The sequence below is a fragment of the Dendrobates tinctorius genome, unplaced genomic scaffold (assembly GCF_039654945.1).
Source record: "Dendrobates tinctorius isolate UK_male_01 unplaced genomic scaffold, ASM3965494v1 ptg000107l, whole genome shotgun sequence".
NCBI classification, from domain to species: Eukaryota; Metazoa; Chordata; class Amphibia; order Anura; family Dendrobatidae; genus Dendrobates; species Dendrobates tinctorius.
The window spans coordinates 8,393,315-8,415,256 of NW_027361775.1; the positions used below are offsets into that span (position 1 = coordinate 8,393,315).

General features: G+C 45.9%; 2 protein-coding genes across 10 annotated transcripts in view; one reads left to right on the forward strand and one right to left on the reverse strand.

Moving 5' to 3' along the window:
* Nucleotides 1–9,709, reverse strand: part of FBXO9 (F-box protein 9) — a 49,053-nt gene extending 39,344 nt beyond the window's left edge. Inside the window, exons 1-5 of one of the 3 annotated variants that reach the window (XM_073589163.1) lie at nt 9,691–9,709; nt 6,727–6,804; nt 6,415–6,570; nt 5,329–5,386; nt 2,329–2,428 (exon numbers count right to left, since the gene is read on the reverse strand). In XM_073589163.1, the coding sequence (XP_073445264.1) occupies nt 2,329–2,428; nt 5,329–5,386; nt 6,415–6,558 (302 nt within the window). In that variant the 5' untranslated portion in view covers nt 6,559–6,570; nt 6,727–6,804; nt 9,691–9,709. Of the gene's footprint in view, nt 1–2,328; nt 2,429–5,328; nt 5,387–6,414; nt 6,571–6,726; nt 6,805–8,907; nt 8,928–9,251; nt 9,517–9,690 lie in introns of those variants that run through there. The other 2 variants (XM_073589161.1, XM_073589162.1) reach the window with 2 other exon arrangements.
* The window catches only part of CILK1 (ciliogenesis associated kinase 1), a 75,159-nt gene continuing 62,323 nt past the window's right edge, over nt 9,107–21,942 (forward strand). For 2 of the 7 annotated variants that reach the window (XR_012234722.1, XM_073589155.1), the window contains exon 1: nt 9,656–9,774. The gene's annotated coding sequence lies outside the window, so the exon portion shown is untranslated. Of the gene's footprint in view, nt 9,224–9,421; nt 9,557–9,653; nt 9,775–21,942 lie in introns of those variants that run through there. The other 5 variants (XM_073589157.1, XM_073589156.1, XM_073589159.1 and 2 more) reach the window with 5 other exon arrangements.

Consider the following 21,942-nt stretch of genomic DNA (forward strand, 5'->3'; position numbering starts at 1 on the left):
TACTCGCACCGGGTTCCACCGGGGAGAGAGTCGGGCCCCGAAAGTAACCCCGTCGGGCGGGGGAACAGACAGCCCCGCGGCGCATTCTGGAGGGTCCCGTTCCGGGGGGTGACCCTACAAACAAAGGTGAGCCTGGCCGCCGGGGGGGCTCTCTTGGGGTGCTCTCAACCCCATCCCTGGGCGGGGAGGGGGAGGCTACTGGGGGTGGATGCTTCGATCCCCTGGCTCACCTGCGCCTCCAACTGCACCCCTGGTGTCACTACCTAGGGGTGGAAGGGGCCAACCTGAAATCCCGCGTTGCAGGAGAGGAACAAAAACGTGGAGTCCGTTGGGGATCGCCCATCGCTCACACGTGCTCGCCCGTTGTAGTTCATGGGGAAATCGAATCCTCTCATCAGGATGCGTTGCCCCTCTTTACAAAATAAAAAAGAAAAATGGTTGTCTGGGGAAAAGTCCCAGATGTGTCCCTCGGTGCGGGAGAGAAAACACGTGGAGGGCTACTCACACGTGGTCGCCCGTTGATGATTTGGGGAGATCGGACCCTCTCTATAGGATCCGTCGCCCCTGTCTTATCTTCAAAGAAAGGAAAAAAAAAAAAAAAAAAAAACACCTAGTCTGGAGCTCCAGACTGCGTGTGCCTCCATCAGACACTAAGCAAAAAACTGAGTTACGCCCGGTCTGGGGGCGAGGGTGTATGCGGCGGAGGAGGAGCTAACTCTTTTTTTGTATACTTAGTGTCAGCCTCCAGACGGCAGAAGCACACACCCACAGTCTCTGTGTCCCCCAATGAGACGAAGGAGAAAAACAGATGCAACTGATTAAATGACATCCTTTCAGATATTTGTAGAGAGCTATTAAGTCTCCTCTTTGCAAGCTAAACAGTCCCAGATCCTTTAACTGTCCCTTGTAGAACATAGTTTGAGGTCCATTCACCATCCTGATAGCTCTACTCTGATCTTGCTCCAGGTTTTCTTTGTCTTTTTTAAGATGTGGAGCCTAGAACTGGACACAGTATTCCAGATGAGGTCTGACCAAGCAGGAGTAGAGGGGGAGAATTATTTCACGTAATCTAGACTGTATGCTTCACTTAAGTACTAGAACTACAGATGCATCTCACAAAATTAGGATATCATCAAAAAGTTAATTTATTTCAGTTCTTCAATGCAAAAAGTGATTCTCATATATTAGAGTCATTACAAACAGAGTGATCTATTTCAAGTGTTTATTTATGTTAATGTTGATGAGTATGGGTTACAGCCAATGAAAACCCAAAAGTCATTATCTCAGTAAATTAGAATAACACTAGCTTGAAAAAATGATTGTAAAATCTGAAATGTTGGCCTACTGAAATGTATGTTCAGTAAATACACTCAATACTTGGTCAGGGCTCTTTTTGCATCAATTACTGCATCAATGTGGCGGACAGGGAGGCGGTCAGCCTGTGGCATTGTTGAGGTGTTATGGAAGCCCAGGTTACTTTGATAGTAACCTTCAGCTCACCTGCATTGTTGGGTCTGGTGTCTGTCATTTTCCTCTTGACAATACCCCATAGATTCTCTATGGGGTTAAGGTCAGGCGAGTTTGCTGGCCAATCAAGCACAGTGATGCTGTTGTTTTTAAACCAGGTATTGGTACTTTTGGCAGTGTGGACAGTTGCCAAGTCCTGCTGGAGAATGAAATTTCCATCTCCAAAAAGCTTGTCGGCAGAGGGAAGCATGAAGTGCTCGAAAATTTCCTGGTAGACGGCTGCGCTGACTTTAGTCTTGATAAAACACAGTGGACCTACACAATCACAAGACATGGCTCCCAAAATCATAATTTATTGTGGATACTTCACACTAGATCTTGGAAATCAAGGTCCTAGAGTCTGGAGGAAAGGTGGAGAGACACACAATCCAAGCTCCTTGAGGGCTAGTGTGAAGTTTCCACAATCAGTGATGGTTTGGGGAGCCATGTCATCTGCTGGTGTTGGTCCACTGTATTTTATAAAGACCAAAGTCAGAGCAGCCGTCTATCAGGAAATTTTACAGCATTTCATGCTTCCCTCTGCTGACAGGTCTCACAAAAACAAGCTCCGATATGTCTATGTCAACGGAAAAATATAAAAAAGTTATGACTTTGAAGAAAGAAAGAAAATTAAAAAAACAAAAAAACAAAAAAAAAAACCGACAACCAGTCCTTTAAGGGGTTAATAAATTTATGCAGTTTGTGAAATCTGGTTACAAATCCGCATTACACCACATACTACTTATGCTTACTAGGATGGTGGAGCATAGTTAATACAAAACTGAAAGAAGACTGATGAAATGTTACTGAGTGTGCACCTACAAGTTTTTTCCTACACCGTCAGCGTCCGGAGACAAGTTGTAGTTAATCTTGAACTCTATGTCAGGCACAAGCTGCATAGCTCGACGGTAAAACTTGATCGCTGTTAAAATCAATAAGAGAAGAATGCAGATTAGTTTAATATGCAGAAGTCATGTGCACTGAGCCAGTAGGGTAGAGTACCAGGCGGCACAGCCTCCCTGTGTGCTCTCACAGCAATGGTTCGGGGGGGATAATATACATGTGTAGAGTACAACCCAGTACAGATCCCAGTTACTGCTATGGCTCTGTACAAAATGTGTCAGATTCTGCGCACTGGATGTATTGTCCTTGTGAAGCAACAATTCTAGGGAAGAATACCACAGTATGTGCAGAGTCTGAGCATTGGGGATCAGAGAGAACCCCCTACACATGAAACGGACGGCAGTAAAGACCCCACTCATCTCTAAAAGGGCCCCTATTACGACTCCGTGCTACACAATGTTGTAATAAGCCTGTCTGTATCACGAGGCTAGAGACAAATATTATGCCGATTAGTTTTAGGTGGTCTCCTTTACAATTGCATTAAAAAGTGGTCTTCTAGCCAAGGGTATTTTCAAATAAGATGACTTGTATGCATTACACATACAGAAACTGAAAATCTGGTCTGAATAAGGGGGTGTTCTTAAAGGGAATCTGTCAGCAGGTTTTGCTATGTAACCTGAGAGCAGCATGATCTTAGAACATTGGTTATGATAGAATCACAGTTTTCTCTGCTGCAGATCTAGCAGAGCTCAGAATGCCGAGCAGTGTCTAACCAATCCCACTCCACTGGGGGACAAAGCTGCCAATCATTGGTGGGGCCATGATTACACGGAGCAGTTGACTAGGAGGCAGAAGACACCTAGTCCTGCAATGATAATTTCCTGCTGATGAAACAACACAGCCCACACATCCCTGAACTCAGGGTCTCTGCCCCATGCAGCTCTGTGATTACCCAGCAAACACCTGCTGACGGACTCCCTTTAAAGAAGTGGTTCTGGAGAGGTTTCTCTGTAGTTGCAACATGACCTATCAGCTAAGATCACATTCTTAACATTTCATCCACTGCTTTGTACAAAAGAACAAGTTCTTCAAAGTGAAAATCCATTAGCACTTGTGCACACATTTCAGCTTGGAAGGCAATTTCAGACTAAGCCCCGGGGTCTACTTACTGGTAAAGCCGATGCTTTGCATACAGTGCATATTCAACGTTTGTCCCATTACATCAGATATACAATCGCTAACTAACCATTCATATTCACTAAATGGTAGGTGTATGGAAAAAGACAATGGCACTCAGATGGTGATTGCTGCAGACAGTAAAACTTTCCAGATGTAGAAAACATAGGAGTTTTTACTCAATAGATGCGTTGTATACAAATCTTGATAAAAACAGGATATCAATATTTTAGCCAAAACTTCATCTTGGGAAAAATAGCAGTAAAACCACTGGGAGAATTAAAATTCTAAGCAAAAAAAAAAAAACTACAACGCACTACAGGTCCAAAAAAGCATTGTGTCAATGAGATTTTTGAAATCTCATTTCTTTTGTTGTTACTTTAAAATGTAGCGTTTTTCCTCGCACAAATTTATGCACAAAAAACATACCAAAAACACAAGAACAACCCCTGACTGTGAAAAGATTTTTTTTATTGATAATTCAGGTAAATATGTATTTTTCTCCTTTTATGCAGCACAGTTACTAAGTGTGCTGATGCGGTTCCAAAGTATAGCAACTTTTTGTTTTAAATTCTGTATCAGGATTTTTTGTTTAGTTTTAACTGAAAATGTTTATTTTTTTTCAATGAAAGGAATTACATTAAACTCAAAACCTTATAGCACGATATAATCCTTTCCCTCTAATGTATATAGTGATACTAAATTTGCCAAACATACATAAAATTGATACTGCTTAATTTTTTTTTTTTACTATAAACTTAGACGACACAGACTTAAAATGCCAGCTGTATTTGAAAGATTTGGTTCAGCAAAAATACTGTCTAGTGATTAATACTATAATAATATACTATAATAAAATACTGTCTAGCCTAAGTTTACGCTTATTAGTAGGACAACTTTGAAACAGAAATCTGCACCAAGATTCTGGCTCGTTTTCGAAGAAAGTCACTGCAGTATAAGCCAGGCCCCTTTGACGAGTCAGAAATTGTGGTGCAAAACATGAAAGACAGGTTTTTCTGTCCCAAATCATGTTTGAATTTTGAACATTTAGTTTATTAAATCTTCCATTAAGTTGCTATAGACACAGAAAACAAAAGTTCACACTTTTTTACTATATTTAAATCTTACTAACTTAACTTTTCACTTTTATTACCGTCGGACTGGAGAAAGCTGGCTTGGCATGATCTGTGTCCTGGCAGATCATAGAGAACAGGCATTAAATCACTTAGCAATGATCTAAATCAGGGGAGAGAAATCTCATTTTCTGCCAAAGGCCATTTGGATATTTTTAGGGGCTGTACAAATTGTGCGCCAACAAAGTACGTCCTGACGCTGGCCAAATATCATTCAATTAGTGCCTTACAGTTACTGAGAACCACATCATATCATTACTCTCCATCTGCATCCTTTACCATACATGAATGTTGGCAGTCATGGCCAGTAGATGCCTGGTAGATCCGGCGATAGAGGTATGGCACATTTTACTCTTCATTAAGAGAGCAGCTCTGGTGTAACAGAGTTCATTCTCATTTCTATTGTTTATATGATATTTTGTCTGCATCTTTTAGAATTTTTATGCATTATTTCTCTAGTTTACTGACCTTGTGGTAGACATTTTTTCATTGCTAACTATTCTATTTTCTGCACATGCTCCATGCCAGTAACCCGCATCTGAGCAAGTCCTAACTTTTCATACGCTGCAATCTTTCTTTGCAATATCAGTATTCAAAAGTCAGTAATGATTTTGCAGTGGCAATATTCTCAGTGCAAACGAAAAAGATAGAAAATAAATAGAACACAAACCTTCATAGAGTGCCCCATTTTGTTCTTTTTCTGCAGCTTTAAGAAAAAGTTCTTTCGCCTGTTTGTGAAAATAAAGCCCAAATGTGAAACTGGAGTGTATCCATATACATTACACAAAACAAAAAACTAACCAGTAACTTCAGACAGAATAGAGAAAGCGTGACCAGGTGCAAGCTGCTATGACTGCATGATATACACACAAAAGAATACAGCAGCACTGCGTAAGTGCCAAGATGTATGCAAATGTTGAATATATGACATTTCAACTGCATTACTGCTATACAGAATACACTTATGAAATGAAGATACTTAGCACACTAATTGGCCAATTCACGAGAGCCCACCAGTCGCAACAAGGTAACCTTGCTTAGACCCTAAGCCTAATATTAATCAAACTTGCCTCTACCAGGCAAGTTCTAGCCAACACACTCAAAGGGCAAGTAGGACTCAGCACAAATTAAAAACATTGTTAGGCTGATGGGAGTAGTGCTCAATCAAATATGGAGGCAGTCACATTCATTAGTGTACTTCAGAAAACAGACCAGCACCTCAGAACACAAAAAAGCCAGTGTGAACAGGTGCAAGCTGTCATGACTGCATAATATACAAACAAAAGAAAAGTTCACACTTGCTGTGTTCTTTTCCGAGGTGCAGATCAGTTTATTGTAGTCTCCATATTGGATTATCACTTCTCTCATCAACCCAAAGCTGTTTTTAATTATTACTGAATCCTACTTCCCCTTGAAATTTGTGGGCTTTTAGCCCAGAGAGGCATGTGTGATATATATATTAGGTTTAAGGTTCCATCAAACAAAAGTACACCTTGTCATGGCTGGTGGGCACACATGAATTGGCCACTTTGAGCTCCAAGTACCTTTATTTTATAACTGTATTATACAAAACTGTAATGCAGCCTAATTTTCATATATCATATTTTATGTTTGCATACATATTAGGGCTTAGAGTGCAGCTGTATTCTTTTGATTCCATATACATCACACCTATTCACATGAAGGCAGTGTCTAAAACTGACACTACGAAGTTGCAGAGGCAAGAAGAAAAAAAAAAAAAAAATGTACACACTACCTTCTCCTCCTTAGCCCACTCTTGCCTTGCTTTGGTATCCTGGGCCTTTCCAAAAGACCCTCTTGCTGTTCCTTTGCGAGACTGAACCTCTGTCTCAGAACTCACTCCTGGAGCAAGTTCAGACATCCAACGAGCTCGGAACATCTGAAGCTCTTCCTAAATTACATTAAAGACAGTACAATTAAACTAATAGGCATTGTACAATGTGTGGCAAATGGGTATTCTACATGGATAAATACAAAGAATTCACAGTAATTGTAGCAAATTGCTTTCCAAAGATTGAGAGATGACACTGGGGTATAAAGAAGTTACCTGAAGATTTGTTTCTGCTGGTCTTCCATTTTCATCACACTTCAGGATTTCAGAACAACAATCCTCATCACCTTCCGCCTGATAAGCACAGCGCAAAATTAATACACCCACCTTGATACATTTGGGTCATTTTGTTTTTAATTTAAATACGTGTACTTGGGGCTAAAAATATAATTATATATATTTACAATTGGGTTTAATTAAAAATTTAACAGTTTGGCTTTTACAGGCTCTTTGCTTTCCTGCACATTCAATTTTTATGTGGTCTTTGGTCATAAATCACCAGAAAGCTCTCAGGTAATAAACACACATAAAAGAATTACAAGCTCTCCACTCAAGACGGTCATGACGTGCCGACTGACAGATTCTCAGCTGACTCATCAGACAGCGATCGGACCTTCGCAATGACATCGTGGGGCTGCCGGTCTGAAGGGAGAGGGAAGCCTCTCTTTCTCCTAGCCTCCTAAATGTTGTGATCGATATCGATCACATCACTTAGGGGGTTAAATGGCCTGGGGAAGTGCGAGCACTGCTCCCGGCCGTGACAGCCGAAGCTATTACGTACGCACACACTACCACCGTAAGTTTACGTCATAGATAGTGAAGGGGTTAAACGTGTATTATTTATTTCTTCATTGCATTTCTCAGGAACGCCTTTAAGGCCTGTTTCACACTTTGGTTGCTTGACGTCAGTCAAAATCCGCTGTTTTTTTAAAGAGACGGATCCGCCATTTTTCCCATAGACTTGCATTAGCGGCGAATTTTAATGGATGGTCATCCGTTTTTTGACAGATGTCATAATTTTGGCGTCCGCTGTCTAGAGTGGACAGACCATTAAACATTTTTTGTCTGCGTTAAAACAGCGGATAGCAATGGATCCGTCGCTGTCCGCCATGCGTTATAATGGACGCCTATGGTCGACGGATCCGTTGCCAACCGTTAATTGACGGAATCCGCCAACGGATCCGCCTTTTTATACTGAGCATGCCCGGAAGAATTTCCTTTTATGAAATTTAACCCCAAAACCCGTTCTGGCAGCAAAAATCTCTCTCGGATTTCAACTGACGTCAAACAACTGAAACAGGCCCAAGATCAAGACATCATCACACCGGAAAATGTGTGCCAATTTATGAAACATGTTACTAGAGTCCTGACCTTATACACACTCTAACATTGAACTTTTTTCCCCAAGAAGTCACTCAATTATGGAAATCACGATCAGTAGATATAAAATGTTATGCAAGTGATGGAAATATTGAAAGGGCTGAAAATGACTTGATTTATTCAGTATCAATACACAAATTCGCACCCTTGTGTCGCAGAACACTATCGATGAGGTTGTTTGAGGAGCGTTCTGCCAAGCAACAGCCTAGCCCCACAATTAGGACCCAGGTGACGTTCCCTTCACGCAGTTGCACAAGTGGTTTCGACAGATTAGGAGAATGGCGCACGGTGATCCACTCTGTACTGTAAGTGAAATTAGATTCCACAAACCAAGCCTGAGGCATCACACAGCGCGGACATAAGCCTTCTGAAGGCGTTCGCACCGCATCGGGCTAGAAGCCAAACGGCCAGCTACAGGTCACACCACGCTCTCAAAGGACTTCATGGTGCCGAGAAAAAGGCCCTGGGAGGCTGGAATGAGGGTCTATCCTCATCAGTGATTAATCCCACCTTTATCTTCAGTGCACTTCTAGCTGGAGATTGGTCTGGAGACCACGCGGGCAGCGCCACGGTAAGCCCTCCATGAGGGAGCGTGAAATGTACCAGGAGCTGCTTTTGAACACGACAATGCAACGTCGTCCGTTGCTCGTGTTCACGTGAGCGTGGCCTGAGTGAGATGCAGTGGCCTGCAGCGCCCCGGCTTTGTCTCCCAAGGCGCACACCCTGGACATCATTGATCGGCAATGACAGAGAGCTGCCAGCAGCGGATCTTGATGAGTGCCCAAGTGCGTTCTGCGTGAGAAAACATTCCTCCATCATTACCCTCACTGATCGCAGCCAGGACGTGTGAGAGGATATACGCTCATGGCGTTCATACAGTGGAGGTGAAAAAAAAAGTTTCAAAATATATTTGCATATCATTAGCACGCGTATGGATCCTGTGATTTCCATGGGATACGTAGCTGATAGGGGAATGAGCACACATGGCATAAACGCAGGTGTACATTATATACCCACCCAGAAGGGAAATATACAGCTGTCTATATGGGATATGCGGACACTCCCCTGTTTCCATGCCTAATCCCCCTATTATCTCCCCAGATGGGGCAGTAACGTTCCTAGGCTTCCCTCATGCTCTGCGCATGTCTCCTGCTGGCGGCGCCCGAGGACTCTGCCCCGCACACGTCGCCTCAGGCCCCTGACAGTCAGCACTGCGGGGCACACAGCACTTACACGGCGCCTCATTGGGCCGCTCCCGTCACGTGACGCCGTGTTTTGCACAGTGCACGGAGCGCCACACACCCCTTCTCTAAACCGACACCTGTAACACCCGGTACGTAACACCCAGCCCCGGGAATTACCATACTGGGCGGCTGCGGGTTCCTCTTAGCTCAGATAGGCTCAGCACAGTTCTCGGTCGGAGAAACGCAGGACACAGCGGGAGTCTGAGCGGGACCTGCGAGCGGCGGCCATGACTAAGCGTAGGCACCCGGGAGCCGAGCGTGGCAGCAGCACCGGGAGGAGCAGTCTACAATTCTGACAAGGGATCAGATACCGGAACCACCGAGAGGAGAAAGTGACGCCAGCAAGATGAAATCGCCGGAACCAAAGAGAGGATGACCGAGAGAAGAGCGGCCGGCCGCGGAACCAGAGAGATGACAACACGGTACAGAGCGGCATCGGAGCGTGGCGCTACAGGTGGTGGATGGAGGCATGCGCTAGAGGGCGCTGTTGTGCTGCTGTTTTCCAATATTTGTGTCGAGCTCTATAGAGAACAGACTGGTAGCAATGTGCAGCTACCGGAACTAGGGAGAGCAGGAAAGGGACCGAACCGGAACCAGAGAGATGACGAGATGCCAGGAACTGGGCCGGTAATGACAGCGGGTGAGGGCCCACAACAGCAGCATGTTCTCATCTGCTCGTCCTTATGTAATGCCTGACCTGTATGTAGTCCCAGTCCTGACTGGACCTGGTGTCTGTATATCCAGAGCAGAGATTGTAGTCCCAGTCCTGACTGTACCTGGTGTCTGTGTATCCAGAGCAGAGATTATAGTCCCAGTCCTGACTGGACCTGGTGTCTGTGTATCCAGAGCAGGGATTATAGTCCCAGTCCTGACTGGACCTGGTGTCTGTATCCAGAGCAGGGATTATAGTCCCAGTCCTGACTGGACCTGGTGTCTGTGTATCCAGAGCAGAGATTGTAGTCCCAATCCTGACTGTACCTGGTGTCTGTGTATCCAGAGCAGGGATTATAGTCCCAGTCCTGACTGGACCTGGTGTCTGTATCCAGAGCAGGGATTATAGTCCCAGTCCTGACTGGACCTGGTGTCTGTGTATCCAGAGCAGAGATTGTAGTCCCAGTCCTGACTGTACCTGGTGTCTGTGTATCCAGAGCAGAGATTATAGTCCCAGTCCTGACTGGACCTGGTGTCTGTATCCAGAGCAGGGATTATAGTCCCAGTCCTGACTGGACCTGGTGTCTGTGTATCCAGAGCAGGGATTATAGTCCCAGTCCTGACTGGACCTGGTGTCTGTGTATCCAGAGCAGGGATTATAGTCCCAGTCCTGACTGGACCTGGTGTCTGTGTATCCAGAGCAGGGATTGTAGTCCCAGTCCTGTCTGTACCTGGTGTCTGTGTATCCAGAGCAGGGATTATAGTCCCAGTCCTGTCTGTACCTGGTGTCTGTGTATCCAGAGCAGGGATTATAGTCCCAGTCCTGTCTGTACCTGGTGTCTGTGTATCCAGAGCAGGGATTATAGTCCCAGTCCTGTCTGTACCTGGTGTCTGTGTATCCAGAGCAGGGATTATAGTCCCAGTCCTGACTGTACCTGGTGTCTGTGTATCCAGAGCAGGGATTATAGTCCCAGTCCTGACTGTACCTGGTTCATTGTATTCAGAGCAGGAATTGTAGTTCCAGTCCTGACTGTACCTGGTGTCTGTGTATCCAGAGCAGGGATTATAGTCCCAGTCCTGCCTGTACCTGGTGTCTGTGTATCCAGAGCAGGGATTATAGTCCCAGTCCTGACTGTACCTGGTGTCTGTGTATCCAGAGCAGGGATTATAGTCCCAGTCCTGACTGTACCTGGTGTCTGTGTATCCAGAGCAGGGATTATAGTCCCAGTCCTGACTGTACCTGGTGTCTGTGTATCCAGAGCAGGGATTATAGTCCTAGTCCTGACTGTACCTGGTGTCTGTGTATCCAGAGCAGGGATTATCGTCCCAGTCCTGACTGTACCTGGTGTCTGAATATCCAGAGCAGGGATTAGAGTCCTTTTCCTGACTGTACCTGGTTCATTGTATTCAGAACAGGGATTATAGTCTCAGTCCTGACTGTACCTCATGGGTCTCAAACTGCATTCCTTGAGGGTTGCAAACCATGCTTGTTGTCAAGATTTCCTTAGCATTGCACAAGGTGCTGGAATCATTATCTGTGCAGGTGATTAAATTATCACTTGTGCAATACAAGGAAATCCTGAAAACATGACCTGTTTTCCGCCCTGAAGGAATGCAGTTTGAGACCTTTGCTGTACCTGGTGTCTGTATCCAGAGCAGGGATTATAGTCCCAGTCCTGACTCTACTTGATGTAATTGTATCCAGAGCAGGGATTATAGTCCCAGTTTTGATCATACCTGGTGTCTCTGTCTAGAGCAGTGATATTAGTCTTAACCGTACCTGATGTAAATGTATTTAGAGCTGGGATCATAGTCCCTGTTCTGTCTGTTCCTGGTGTAATTGTATCCAGTGCAGGGATTATAGTCCTAGTCTTGACTGTACCTGGTGTCTGTGTATCCAGAGCAGGGATTATAGTCCCAGTCCTGAATGTACCTGGTGTGGGTGTATCCAGAGCAGGGATCATAGTCCCAGTCCTCACTGTACCTGGTGTGGGTGTATTCAGAGCAGGGATCATACTCCCAGTCCTGACTGACCTTGGTGTCTGTGTATCCAGAGCAGGGATCATAGTCCCAGTCCTGACTGAACCTGGTGTGGGTGTTTCCAGAGCAGGGATCATAGTCCCAGTCCTGACAGACCCTGGTGTGGGTGTATCCAGAGCAAGGATTATAGTCCCAGTTTGATAGTACCTGGTGTCTCTATCTAGAGCAGTGATCCTAGTCTTGACCATGCCTGATGTCATTGTATTTAGAGTCGGGATCATTGTCCCAGTCCTGGCTGTACCTGGTGTCTGTGTATCCAGAGCAGGGATTATAGTCCCAGTCCTGACTGTACCTGGTGTCTGTGTATCCAGAACAGGGATTAGAGTCCTTTTCCTGACTGTACCTGATTCATTGTATTCAGAACAGGGATTATAGTCTCAGTCCTGACTGTACTTCATGGGTCTCAAACTGCATTCCTCGAGGGTTGCAAACCATGCGTGTTTTCAAGACTTCCTTAGCATTGCACAAGGTGCTGGAATCAGTAACTGTGCAGGTGATTAAATTATCACCTGTGCAATACAAGGAAATCCTGAAAACATGACCTGTTTCCAGCCCTTGAGGAATGCATTTTGAGACCTCTGCTGTACCTGGTGTCTGTATCCAGAGCAGGGATTACAGTCCCAGTTTTGATCATACCTGGTGTCTATCTAGAGCAGTAATCCTAGTCTTAACCGTACCTGATGTCATTGTATTTAGAGCTGGGATCATAGTCCCTGTTCTGGCTGTACCTGGTGTAATTGTATCCAGTGCAGGGATTATAGTCCTAGTCTTGACTGTTCCTGGTGTCTTTGTATCCAGAGCAGGGATTATAGTCCCAGTCCTGACTGTACCTGGTGTGGGTGTATCCAGAGCAGGGATCATAGTCCCAGTCCTCACTGTACCTGGTGTGGGTGTATTCAGAGCAGGGATCATACTCCCAGTCCTGACTGACCTTGGTGTGGGTATATCCAGAGCAGGGATCATGGTCCCAGTCCTGACTGAACCTGGTGTGGGTGTTTCCAGAGCAGGGATTATAGTCCCAGTTTTGATCATACCTGGTATCTCTATCTAGAGCAGTGATCCTAGTCTTGACCATACCTGATGTCATTGTATTTAGAGCCGGGATCATAGTCCCAGTCCTGGCTGTACCTGGTGTCTATGTATCCAGAACAGGGATCATAGTCCTAGTCCTGACTGTACCTAATGTCATTGTATGTAGAGCAGGGATTATAATTCTAGTCCTGACTGTACCTGATGTCTGTGTATCCAAAGCAGGGATCACAGTCCCAGTCCTGACTGTATCTGGTGTCTGTGTCTAGAGCAGGGATTATAGTCCTTTTCCTGACTGTACCTGGTTCATTGTATTCAGAACAGGGATTATAGTCTCAGTCCTGACTGTACTTCATGAGTCTCAAATTGCATTCCTTGAGGGTTGCAAAGATTTCCTTAGCATTGCACAAGGTGATGGAATCATTATCTGTGCAGGTGATTAAATTATCACCTGTGCAATACAAGGAATTCCTGTGAAAACATGACCTGTTTGTGGCCCTTAAGGAATGCAGTTTGAGACCTTTGCTGTACCTAGTGTGTGTATCCAGAGCAGGGATTACAGTACTAGTCCTGATTCTACTTGATGTAATTGTGTCCAGAGCAGGGATTACAGTCCCAGTCCTGACTCTTCTTGATGTAATTGTATCCAGAGCAGGGATTATAGTCCCAGTTTTGATTATACCTGGTGTCTCTATCTAGAGCAGTGATCCTAGTCTTGACCATACCTGATGTCATTGTATTTAGAGCCGGGATCATAGTCCCAGTCCTGTCTGTACCTGGTGACTGTGTATCCAGAGCAGGGATTATAGTCCCAGTCCTGACTGTGACTGGTGTCTGTGTATCCAGAGCAGGGATTATAGTCCCATTTCTGACTGTACCTGGGGGATTGTATCTAGAGCAGGGATTATAGTCCCAGTCTTGACTATATCTACAGTCTGTATCTAGAGTAGGGATTATAATCCTAGTCCTGGCTGTACCTGATGTTTGTGTATCCAAAGCAGGGATCATAGTCCCAGTCCTGGCTGTACCTGGTGTCATATCTAGAGCAGGGATTATAGTCCTGACTGAACCAAGTGTCTGTGTATCCAGAGCAGGGATTATAGTCCCAGTCCTGACTGAACCAAGTGTCTGTGTATCCAGAGCAGGGATTATAGTCCCAGTCCTGACTGTACCTGGTGTCTGTGTATCCAGAGCAGGGATTATAGTCGCAGTCCTGACTGTACCTGGTGTCTGTGTATCTAGAGCAGGGATTATAGTCCCAGTCCTGACTGTACCTGGTGTCTGTGTATCCAGAGCAGGGATTATAGTCCCAGTCCTGACTGTACCTGGTGTCTGTGTATTCAGAGCAGGGATTATAGTCCCAGTCCTGACTGTACCTGGTGTCTGTGTATCCAGAGCAGGGATTATAGTCCCAGTCCTGACTGTACCTGGTGTCTGTGTATCCAAAGCAGGGATCATAGTCCCAGTCCTGACTGTACCTGATGTCATTGTATCTGAGCTGGGCTTATAGTCCCAGTACTGACAGTACCTGGTGTCTGTGTATCCAGAGCAGGGATTATAGTCCCAGTCCTGACTGTACCTGGTGTCTGTGTATCCAGAGCAGGGATTAAAGTCCCAGTCCTGACTGTACCTGGTGTCTGTGTATCCAGAGCAGGGATTATAGTCCCAGTCCTGACTGTACCTGGTGTCTGTGTATCCAGAGCAGGGATTATAGTCCCAGTCCTGACTGTACCTGGTGTCTGTGTATCCAGAGCAGGGATTATAGTCCCAGTCCTGACTGTACCTGGTGTCTGTGTATCCAGAGCAGGGATTATAGTCCCAGTCCTGACTGTACCTGGTGTCTGTGTATCCAGAGCAGGGATTATAGTCCCAGTCCTGACTGTACCTGGTGTCTGTGTATCCAAAGCAGGGATCATAGTCCCAGTCCTGACTGTACCTGATGTCATTGTATCAGAGCTGGGCTTATAGTCCCAGTACTGACAGTACCTGGTGTCTGTGTATCCAAAGCAGGGCTAGTGAACTAGCTGGTTGCTGGAGGTCCAACCGCATATGATTTTTTGCAACCTACTGGTCTCAGTTCGACTCTGTTCACTCCATCTTGTCGTGACACCTAGCCAATTTATGTCACGTGTCCGCTTTTGCGACCAAAATGGTTGTGTACTGTAGGCCCAGCCCAAAAGAAGTCATATTAAACTGATGTTTTATAAAGTGTCCAGCAAGACATGGCCATTTCAGACCTGGGCCCCAATTACGGCAGTTTCCCCTTATTAGATAACTAGATGTGTGCCCGATGCTATCTCATCGGGAGGACAGTAACATCACGATGGGGGCAACTTTGTGGCACTGGGGGTGGCGGCCCACCCACTTCCGTGCAGTCACAACCGGCAGGAAAGACGGTGTTTTGCGGTCTGTGCAGGAGATGGTGTGCGGCGCCACCAGAGGTTGGCCGCACCCAATCTCCAGCACAGGCCTCATGCCGCGGCCTTTCCTTCCAGCTGTGACTGCATGGAGGTGTGTGGGCAGGCAGCGGCGGTATCCGGCGAGTGTAGTCAGGCAGTGGGTTCTGGTGGGGGTCCGGCGGCTGCATTCCTCTCATTACACCCCTCTCATTATACCCCCTTGTTACACCCCTTTCACAGCCTCGTGATCGCAGCGGCAGCCTGGATCTGAGCGGCGGCTGGGATCCAAGCAGTAGTCGGGATCACAGCGGCGGTCGAGATCGCAGCTGCGTCCTGGATCCGAGCGGCATCACTCAGGTGTACCAAAATGGTGGTCGGTGTACTTCCGGTGCGGCGCAGTGGATTGTGGGATTCGGGGTCATCCAGACGGAAGTGGATGACGGACAATTTAAGGCAATTATGTATATAGAAGACCTCTCTTGAGTTTGTCGGTGAGATGCTAGTAATTGAAGGTACAGTGCCGGCAAAAAAAATCTTTACAAGTTCAATGAAACCACAAAATCTTAATATTCAAGTGGATTCAAGTGTTTTATTGTGGATATTTTATTGCAATTAGTGTTTTGTCATGACACCCTTACATTTTATCACCATCTGCAGTCGTTTAGGCATGGATTCAGCAAGGCTGGCTAAGTATGTGGAGTCCTTGTTTACCCACAGTGTCTTCAGCACCTCCTTTAGATTGTTGATGCTGCTGGGTCCTGTCTCTTGAACCTTGTTTTTCATTAAATTCCAGGCATTTTTTATGGGGTTAAGGTCAGGGGAATTACCTGGCCACTCTAAAATGTTAATGTTATGGTCACTGAGAAACTTTCTCACGGCCTTGGCTTTGTGGACAGGGGCTCCATCATGTATAAAGTAATCACACTGATGTATGACCCAAAAAGTAAGCTTGTGTTCTTCCAAAACAGTAATATAATTGCTTGTTTTCATAGTTATATTCTTGGGAAGGAAGTACAAACCTGCCCTGCCCATGCTTCCACTGCATGCACCCCACACCATCACACTGTCAGGGTGTTTAACAGTCTTAGGCTAGTTTCACACTAGCGTTTTTGAGCGCAGCGACGGCCTGCGCACGGCCGCCGCTAAGCCCCGCCCCCTGCCGCGCCTCCGCCGGTAGCTCCGCCTACCGGCGCATGACGCTGCATGCACCCTGCGTCCCCTATTTTTATCACTGGGGGCGCAGGCCGTGCGCAGTATGTGTTTGGCGGCGCATGCGTCCTTTTGACGGTGCGCCGACCTGCGCCAAACGCAACCTGCTGCAGTTTGGTTGCGCCGGCGCACCGTCAAAAAGGCGCATGCGCCGCCAAACGCATACTGCGCACGGCCTGCGCCCCCAGTGATAAAGATAGGGGACGCAGGGCGCATGCAGCGTCATGCGCCGGTAGGCGGAGCTACCGGCGGAGGCGTGGCAGGGGCGGGGCTTAGCGGCGGCCGTGCGCAGGCCGTCGCTGCGCTCAAAAACGCTAGAGTGAAACTAGCCTTAACTGTATATTTTGGGTCATACCGAGACACGGTACTCGGACGACGCACAACCTTTGAGCCTCCCCTGACCAGCCTGAAAGTGCTCTCATCACTAAACATCACTTTCTTCCACTCTTCAGATGTGCAATCTTGATATTTCTTACACAAGGCCAGCCTTTTCTTCTTCATTGCAGCTGTGAGCAGGGGCTTCTTTGCGGCACGGCAACTTGGTAGAACCAGGTCCTTCTGCAGGCGTTGACGGATTGTCCTTGTTGCGATGTTCTGGAGGAGCATAGGGTACTTGTTTTTTAGTTCAACAGCAGTTATAGAAGGATGTGACATCACTTCACGCTTCAGAAGCTTATCAGTCCTTGGTGAAGTCTTCTTAGGTGCACCAGAGCCTGACTTCCTCTGCGGTACCATCCCAGGAGGCAATGATGCCGCCGACCGCTTCAGTTGATAAATTGCTTCTCTTGACACTCCCAGATCTCTAGCTACAGCAATCACCGAATCCCCCTTCTCGAGCAGAGCCAAGGCACGGGATTTCTCTTCCATTTTAAGCTTCTTTTGACCCATTGTGGGAGATAATAAAAAACTGAGGGAGATAAAAGACTGCCTAATAGCAAAACTGGCTGAGCTGCACATAACAACCAATCAGAGTACAGCTTTCGCTTTACCAGAGAAGTGAAAACTGAGCGTTGATTGGTTGATATTTGCAACAAAGCAGGCTTTAATATTAGACAGTTTTTTATTATCTCCCCCATTGTGTACACTTTTAAAAAGTGAAATTATGATGTGGATTTTATATGTAAAGTTTTTTTTGCTGCGCAAGTGTAAAGATTTTTTTTGCCGGCACTGTATGTTGGAAGAGGTAATAGATAAGCGAGCCATTACATGCTGGTGATTGTCAATATCAGGATCTCTCCTGGCCAAATAATAATTGTTTAACTACCTAATGTAGAAATATACATTAATTTCTGCCCATAGGATGGAAATGTGATTGTATAGATGCAGACTGCTTAAGGTACTGTCACACTTAGCGATGTACCAGCGATCCCGACCAGCGATATGACGCGGTCAGGATCACTGGTACATCGCTAAGTGCTCGCTAGTGAGCTGCCACACAGTCGCTCATCGTCACAGCAGGAAGCCGACGACGAGAAACAGTCCAGGACGTTCTCGCGCGATCAGCAATAACCAGCGGGGGAGCGGTCGGAGGTAAGTATCAGACATAGCGATATCGCTTCGTGTGACAGGCCCTTAAGAGAAGGTGCTCCAGCAATGCTATTTCATGATACATTTAGTAAAATACTTCTCACCATTATATTGGATCATCCTTGCCTTCTATGGTTGCTATTAACTACTCCTAAGTATTGGCCTCCATGTTGACCAAACATGGCAAGTCTTTATTGCTCAGCCACCACAACCCCTTTGTATACCAGACCAATGCCCAAACCGCATAACCTCCTTATCCAACATCACTGAAGGGGAGCTTGCTCATCTTCTCTCCAAATCAAACCCCTCTTCAACCTATCACTAACCTCCGGTACCTTCCCTTCTGCTTTCAAACATGCTACAATCACGCCTATCCTCAAAAAGCCAACCGCTATGGCCAGCTATCACCCAATATCGCTGCTCCCATTTGCTTCCAAACTCCTGGAGCAGCTCGTCCACGCAGAACTTTCCTCCAATCTCTCATCTAACCTGCTCTTTGACAATCTACAATCTGGTTTCTGCCCCATTACTCCACTGAGACAGCATTGACCAAAATTACTAACGACCTACTTACAGCCAAAGCGAACGGACAATACTCTATACTCCTCCTAGACCTGTTCTCTGCCTTCGACAGTTTACCACTGCCTCCTACTACAGATCCTCTCTTCCTCTGGAATCAAAGACCTAGCCCTATCCTGGATCTCCTCATACCTCTCCAACCGCACATTCAGCGTCTCCCACTCCCATACTACCTCCTCATCCCACCCTCTCTCTGTTGGAGTCTCCCAAGGCCTGGGGCAACTCATAAAGTCCCATGCATTCCAGTACCACCTTTATACTGATGATACTCAGATCTACCTCTCTGGCCCAGACATCACCTCTGCTCTCCAAAATCCCGGAGTGTCTATCAGCCATATCCTCCTTCTCCTCCCGCTTCCACAAACTGAATGTGGACAAATCTGATCATCTTTCCCCCGTCTCACAGATCCTCCTTACCTATCTATAACAATTGACGACATCAGGCTTTCCCCCGTACTGGAGAAATGCTGCCTCGGAGTAACCCTTGACTCTGCCCTGTCCTTCAAACCGCACATCCAAGCTCTCTCTCTACCTCCTGCCGCCTCCATCTCAAAAATATTTCCATAATCCGTCCCTTCTTCAACCCTCACTCTACTAAAATGCTTGTGCATGCCCTCATCATCTCCCGTCTCGACTATTGCAACATCCTTTTCTGTGGCCTCCCTGCTAATACCCTCGCACCTCCCCAGTCCTTAACTCTGCTGCCCGACTAATTCATCTCTCTCCTCGCTACTCCTCCGCTTCTCCCCTCTGCAAATCTCTTTACTGGCTCCCACTCCCTCAGCGTATCCAGTTCAAATTACTAATACTGACCTACAAGGCCATCTATATCCTGTCTCCTCCATATATCTCTGAATTAATCTCCCGATATCTTCCCTCGCGTAATCTCCGATCCTCCCAAGACCTCCTTCTCTCCTCCACACTTATTCGCTCCTCACCCAACCGCCTCCAAGACTTCTCCCGAGTAGCCCCCATCCTCTGGAATTCTTTGCCCCCCACACGTCCGGCTATCAACCACACTCGGATCCTTCAGAGGGAACCTGAAAACACCTCTCTTCAGGAAAGCCTACAGCCTGCAATGATCCCCGCTGCCCCCTCACCACTACTGGAGCTGCTGCAACCCCCCAACCTACTGTCTCCTTCCCCATCCTGTAGAATGTAAGCCCGAAAGGGCAGGGTCCTCTCTCCCCTCTATATAAGTCTGTGATTGTTAGTTTGTTTACTGTAAGTGATATCTGTAATTTGTATGTAACCCCTTCTCATGTACAGCACCATGGCATCAATGGCGCTATGTAAATAAATAATAATATCTAGGTGTACTGGTACTTCTGCTGTCATGGGATGTCACCAGTGAGGACCTGATAATGCAGGGGGTTGTGGCAGCACGGAAGTGCCTGTGTGATGCAGCAGAAAGTCCAGGATTGTGTGTAGTGATCGCACCTTTTCTCTGTCGTAGCCATTGTTGGTTTGGATTGGGTGCTGGTTAGTAGTGTGACCATACTTGTGGAGCTTTTCGTGCTCCCTCTTCACATTTGCAGTAATGTCTTGTTGACTTTGGCTTTCACCCCCAAGAGCTTTCTATTGAGCTGTACATATGGGTTGCTAAGTGATGCAGGACATAATGGGCAATGTTTTCCAAGGAGATTTCTTGTACAGGAAATCACAGTACTTTCTTCATATCACTGATATTTTCTGCACACAAGGTAATGCTTCACTCTTTTCAGTTCATAATAGTCACATAGTAAATCTGTACATCAAATGTACTTATTTTACTTTTTCTGTATTTTTCATTGGTAGGTAGCAAGTATAGGCAATAATTAGTAGTGTGTGTGTGTTGTATGTATATGTGTGTGTGTGTGTGTGTGTGTGTACACACACACACACACACCTACCTCTCGCAAAAAAATAAGAGACCACTGCAAAATTTTCAGTTTGATTTTTCTCTTTATAGGTATATTTTTGAGTAAAATGTAAATTGCTCTTTTATTCTATAAAGTACTGACAACATGTCTTGGAATTTCCAAGCACTAAATTTTGTATTTATTTTTAGAAAATGAGAAATGGTAATAATAAAAAAATGCAGTGCTTGCAGACCTCAAATAATGCTAAGAAAGCAAGTTCATAATCATTTAGAAACAACAATACTAATGTTTTAACTCAGGAAGAGTTCAGAAATCAATATTTGGTGGATTAGCCATGATTTTTAATCGCAGCTTTCATATGTCTTGGCATGCTCTTCACCAGTCTTTCACACTGCTTTTGGGAAACCTTATGCCACTCCTGGTACAAAAATGTAAGCAGATTTTGTTTGATGGCTTGTGACTATCCATCTTCCTCTTGATTACATTCCAGAGGTTTTCAATGGGGTTCAGGTCTGGAGATTTGGCTGGCCATGACAGGGATTTGATGTGGTGCTCCTTCATCCACACATTGATTGACCTAGCTGTGTAGCATGGTGCATTGTCCTGCTGGAAAATCAGTCCTCAGAGTTGGGGAACATTGCCTGAGCAGAAGGAATCACCTGTTTTTCAAGGATAACCCTGTATGCGGCTTGATTCATACATCCTTCGCAAAGATTAACCTGCCCAATTCCAGCCTTGCTTGAAGCATCCCTAGATCTTCACCAATCCTCCACCAAATTTCACAGTGGGTGCAAGATACTGTGGCTTGTTTGCCTCTCCAGGTCTCCGTCTAACCATTAGACGACCAGGTGTTGAGTCTAATTTTCAGCTTTGCCCATTAGAGAAGATGACCTTACTCCAGTCCTCTATGGTCCAATCCTTATCGTCTTTGGCAAACTTCAGCCTGGCTCTCCTTTGCTTCTCATTGATGAAAGGCTTTTTGAGCCCTGCCTCTAGGAGCCTGTTATGAACTGTTCTTGCCATGCACTTCACCCCCGTTGCCATTCCTTTTGTAGGTCACTTGATGTCATCCTGCAGTTGCTGAGTGACATTCGAATAAGATGACGATCATCCCGGTCAGTGGAGAGTCGTTTTTACCCTCTGCCGGCCTGTAGCTTTGTTGTCCCCAATGTCTGCTGCTTGACCTTGTTGTAATGGACTGCCGTCTTAGAAATTTTAAGGATGGAGGCAACATGATGTTCACTGTATCCCTCTGCTAGTAAAGCCATAATTGAGCACTTTTCCTCACTCAAGACTTCTCTTTTCAACTCCTTTGGCATGGTTAAAAGTTATTTTCTCTAATAACCCCCACGACAGCACACAGGAGGATGTCCTCTCATCCTTATAGGGACAGGAAATACCAAAGAGGTCAAATAGCCCCTCCTACCTCCACTCTCCAGTGTTTTTCCTGTCCCTATAGGGATGAAGAGGTCATTCCTAGTGCTCTGTGCCAGCGGCAGAAACGGGATATTT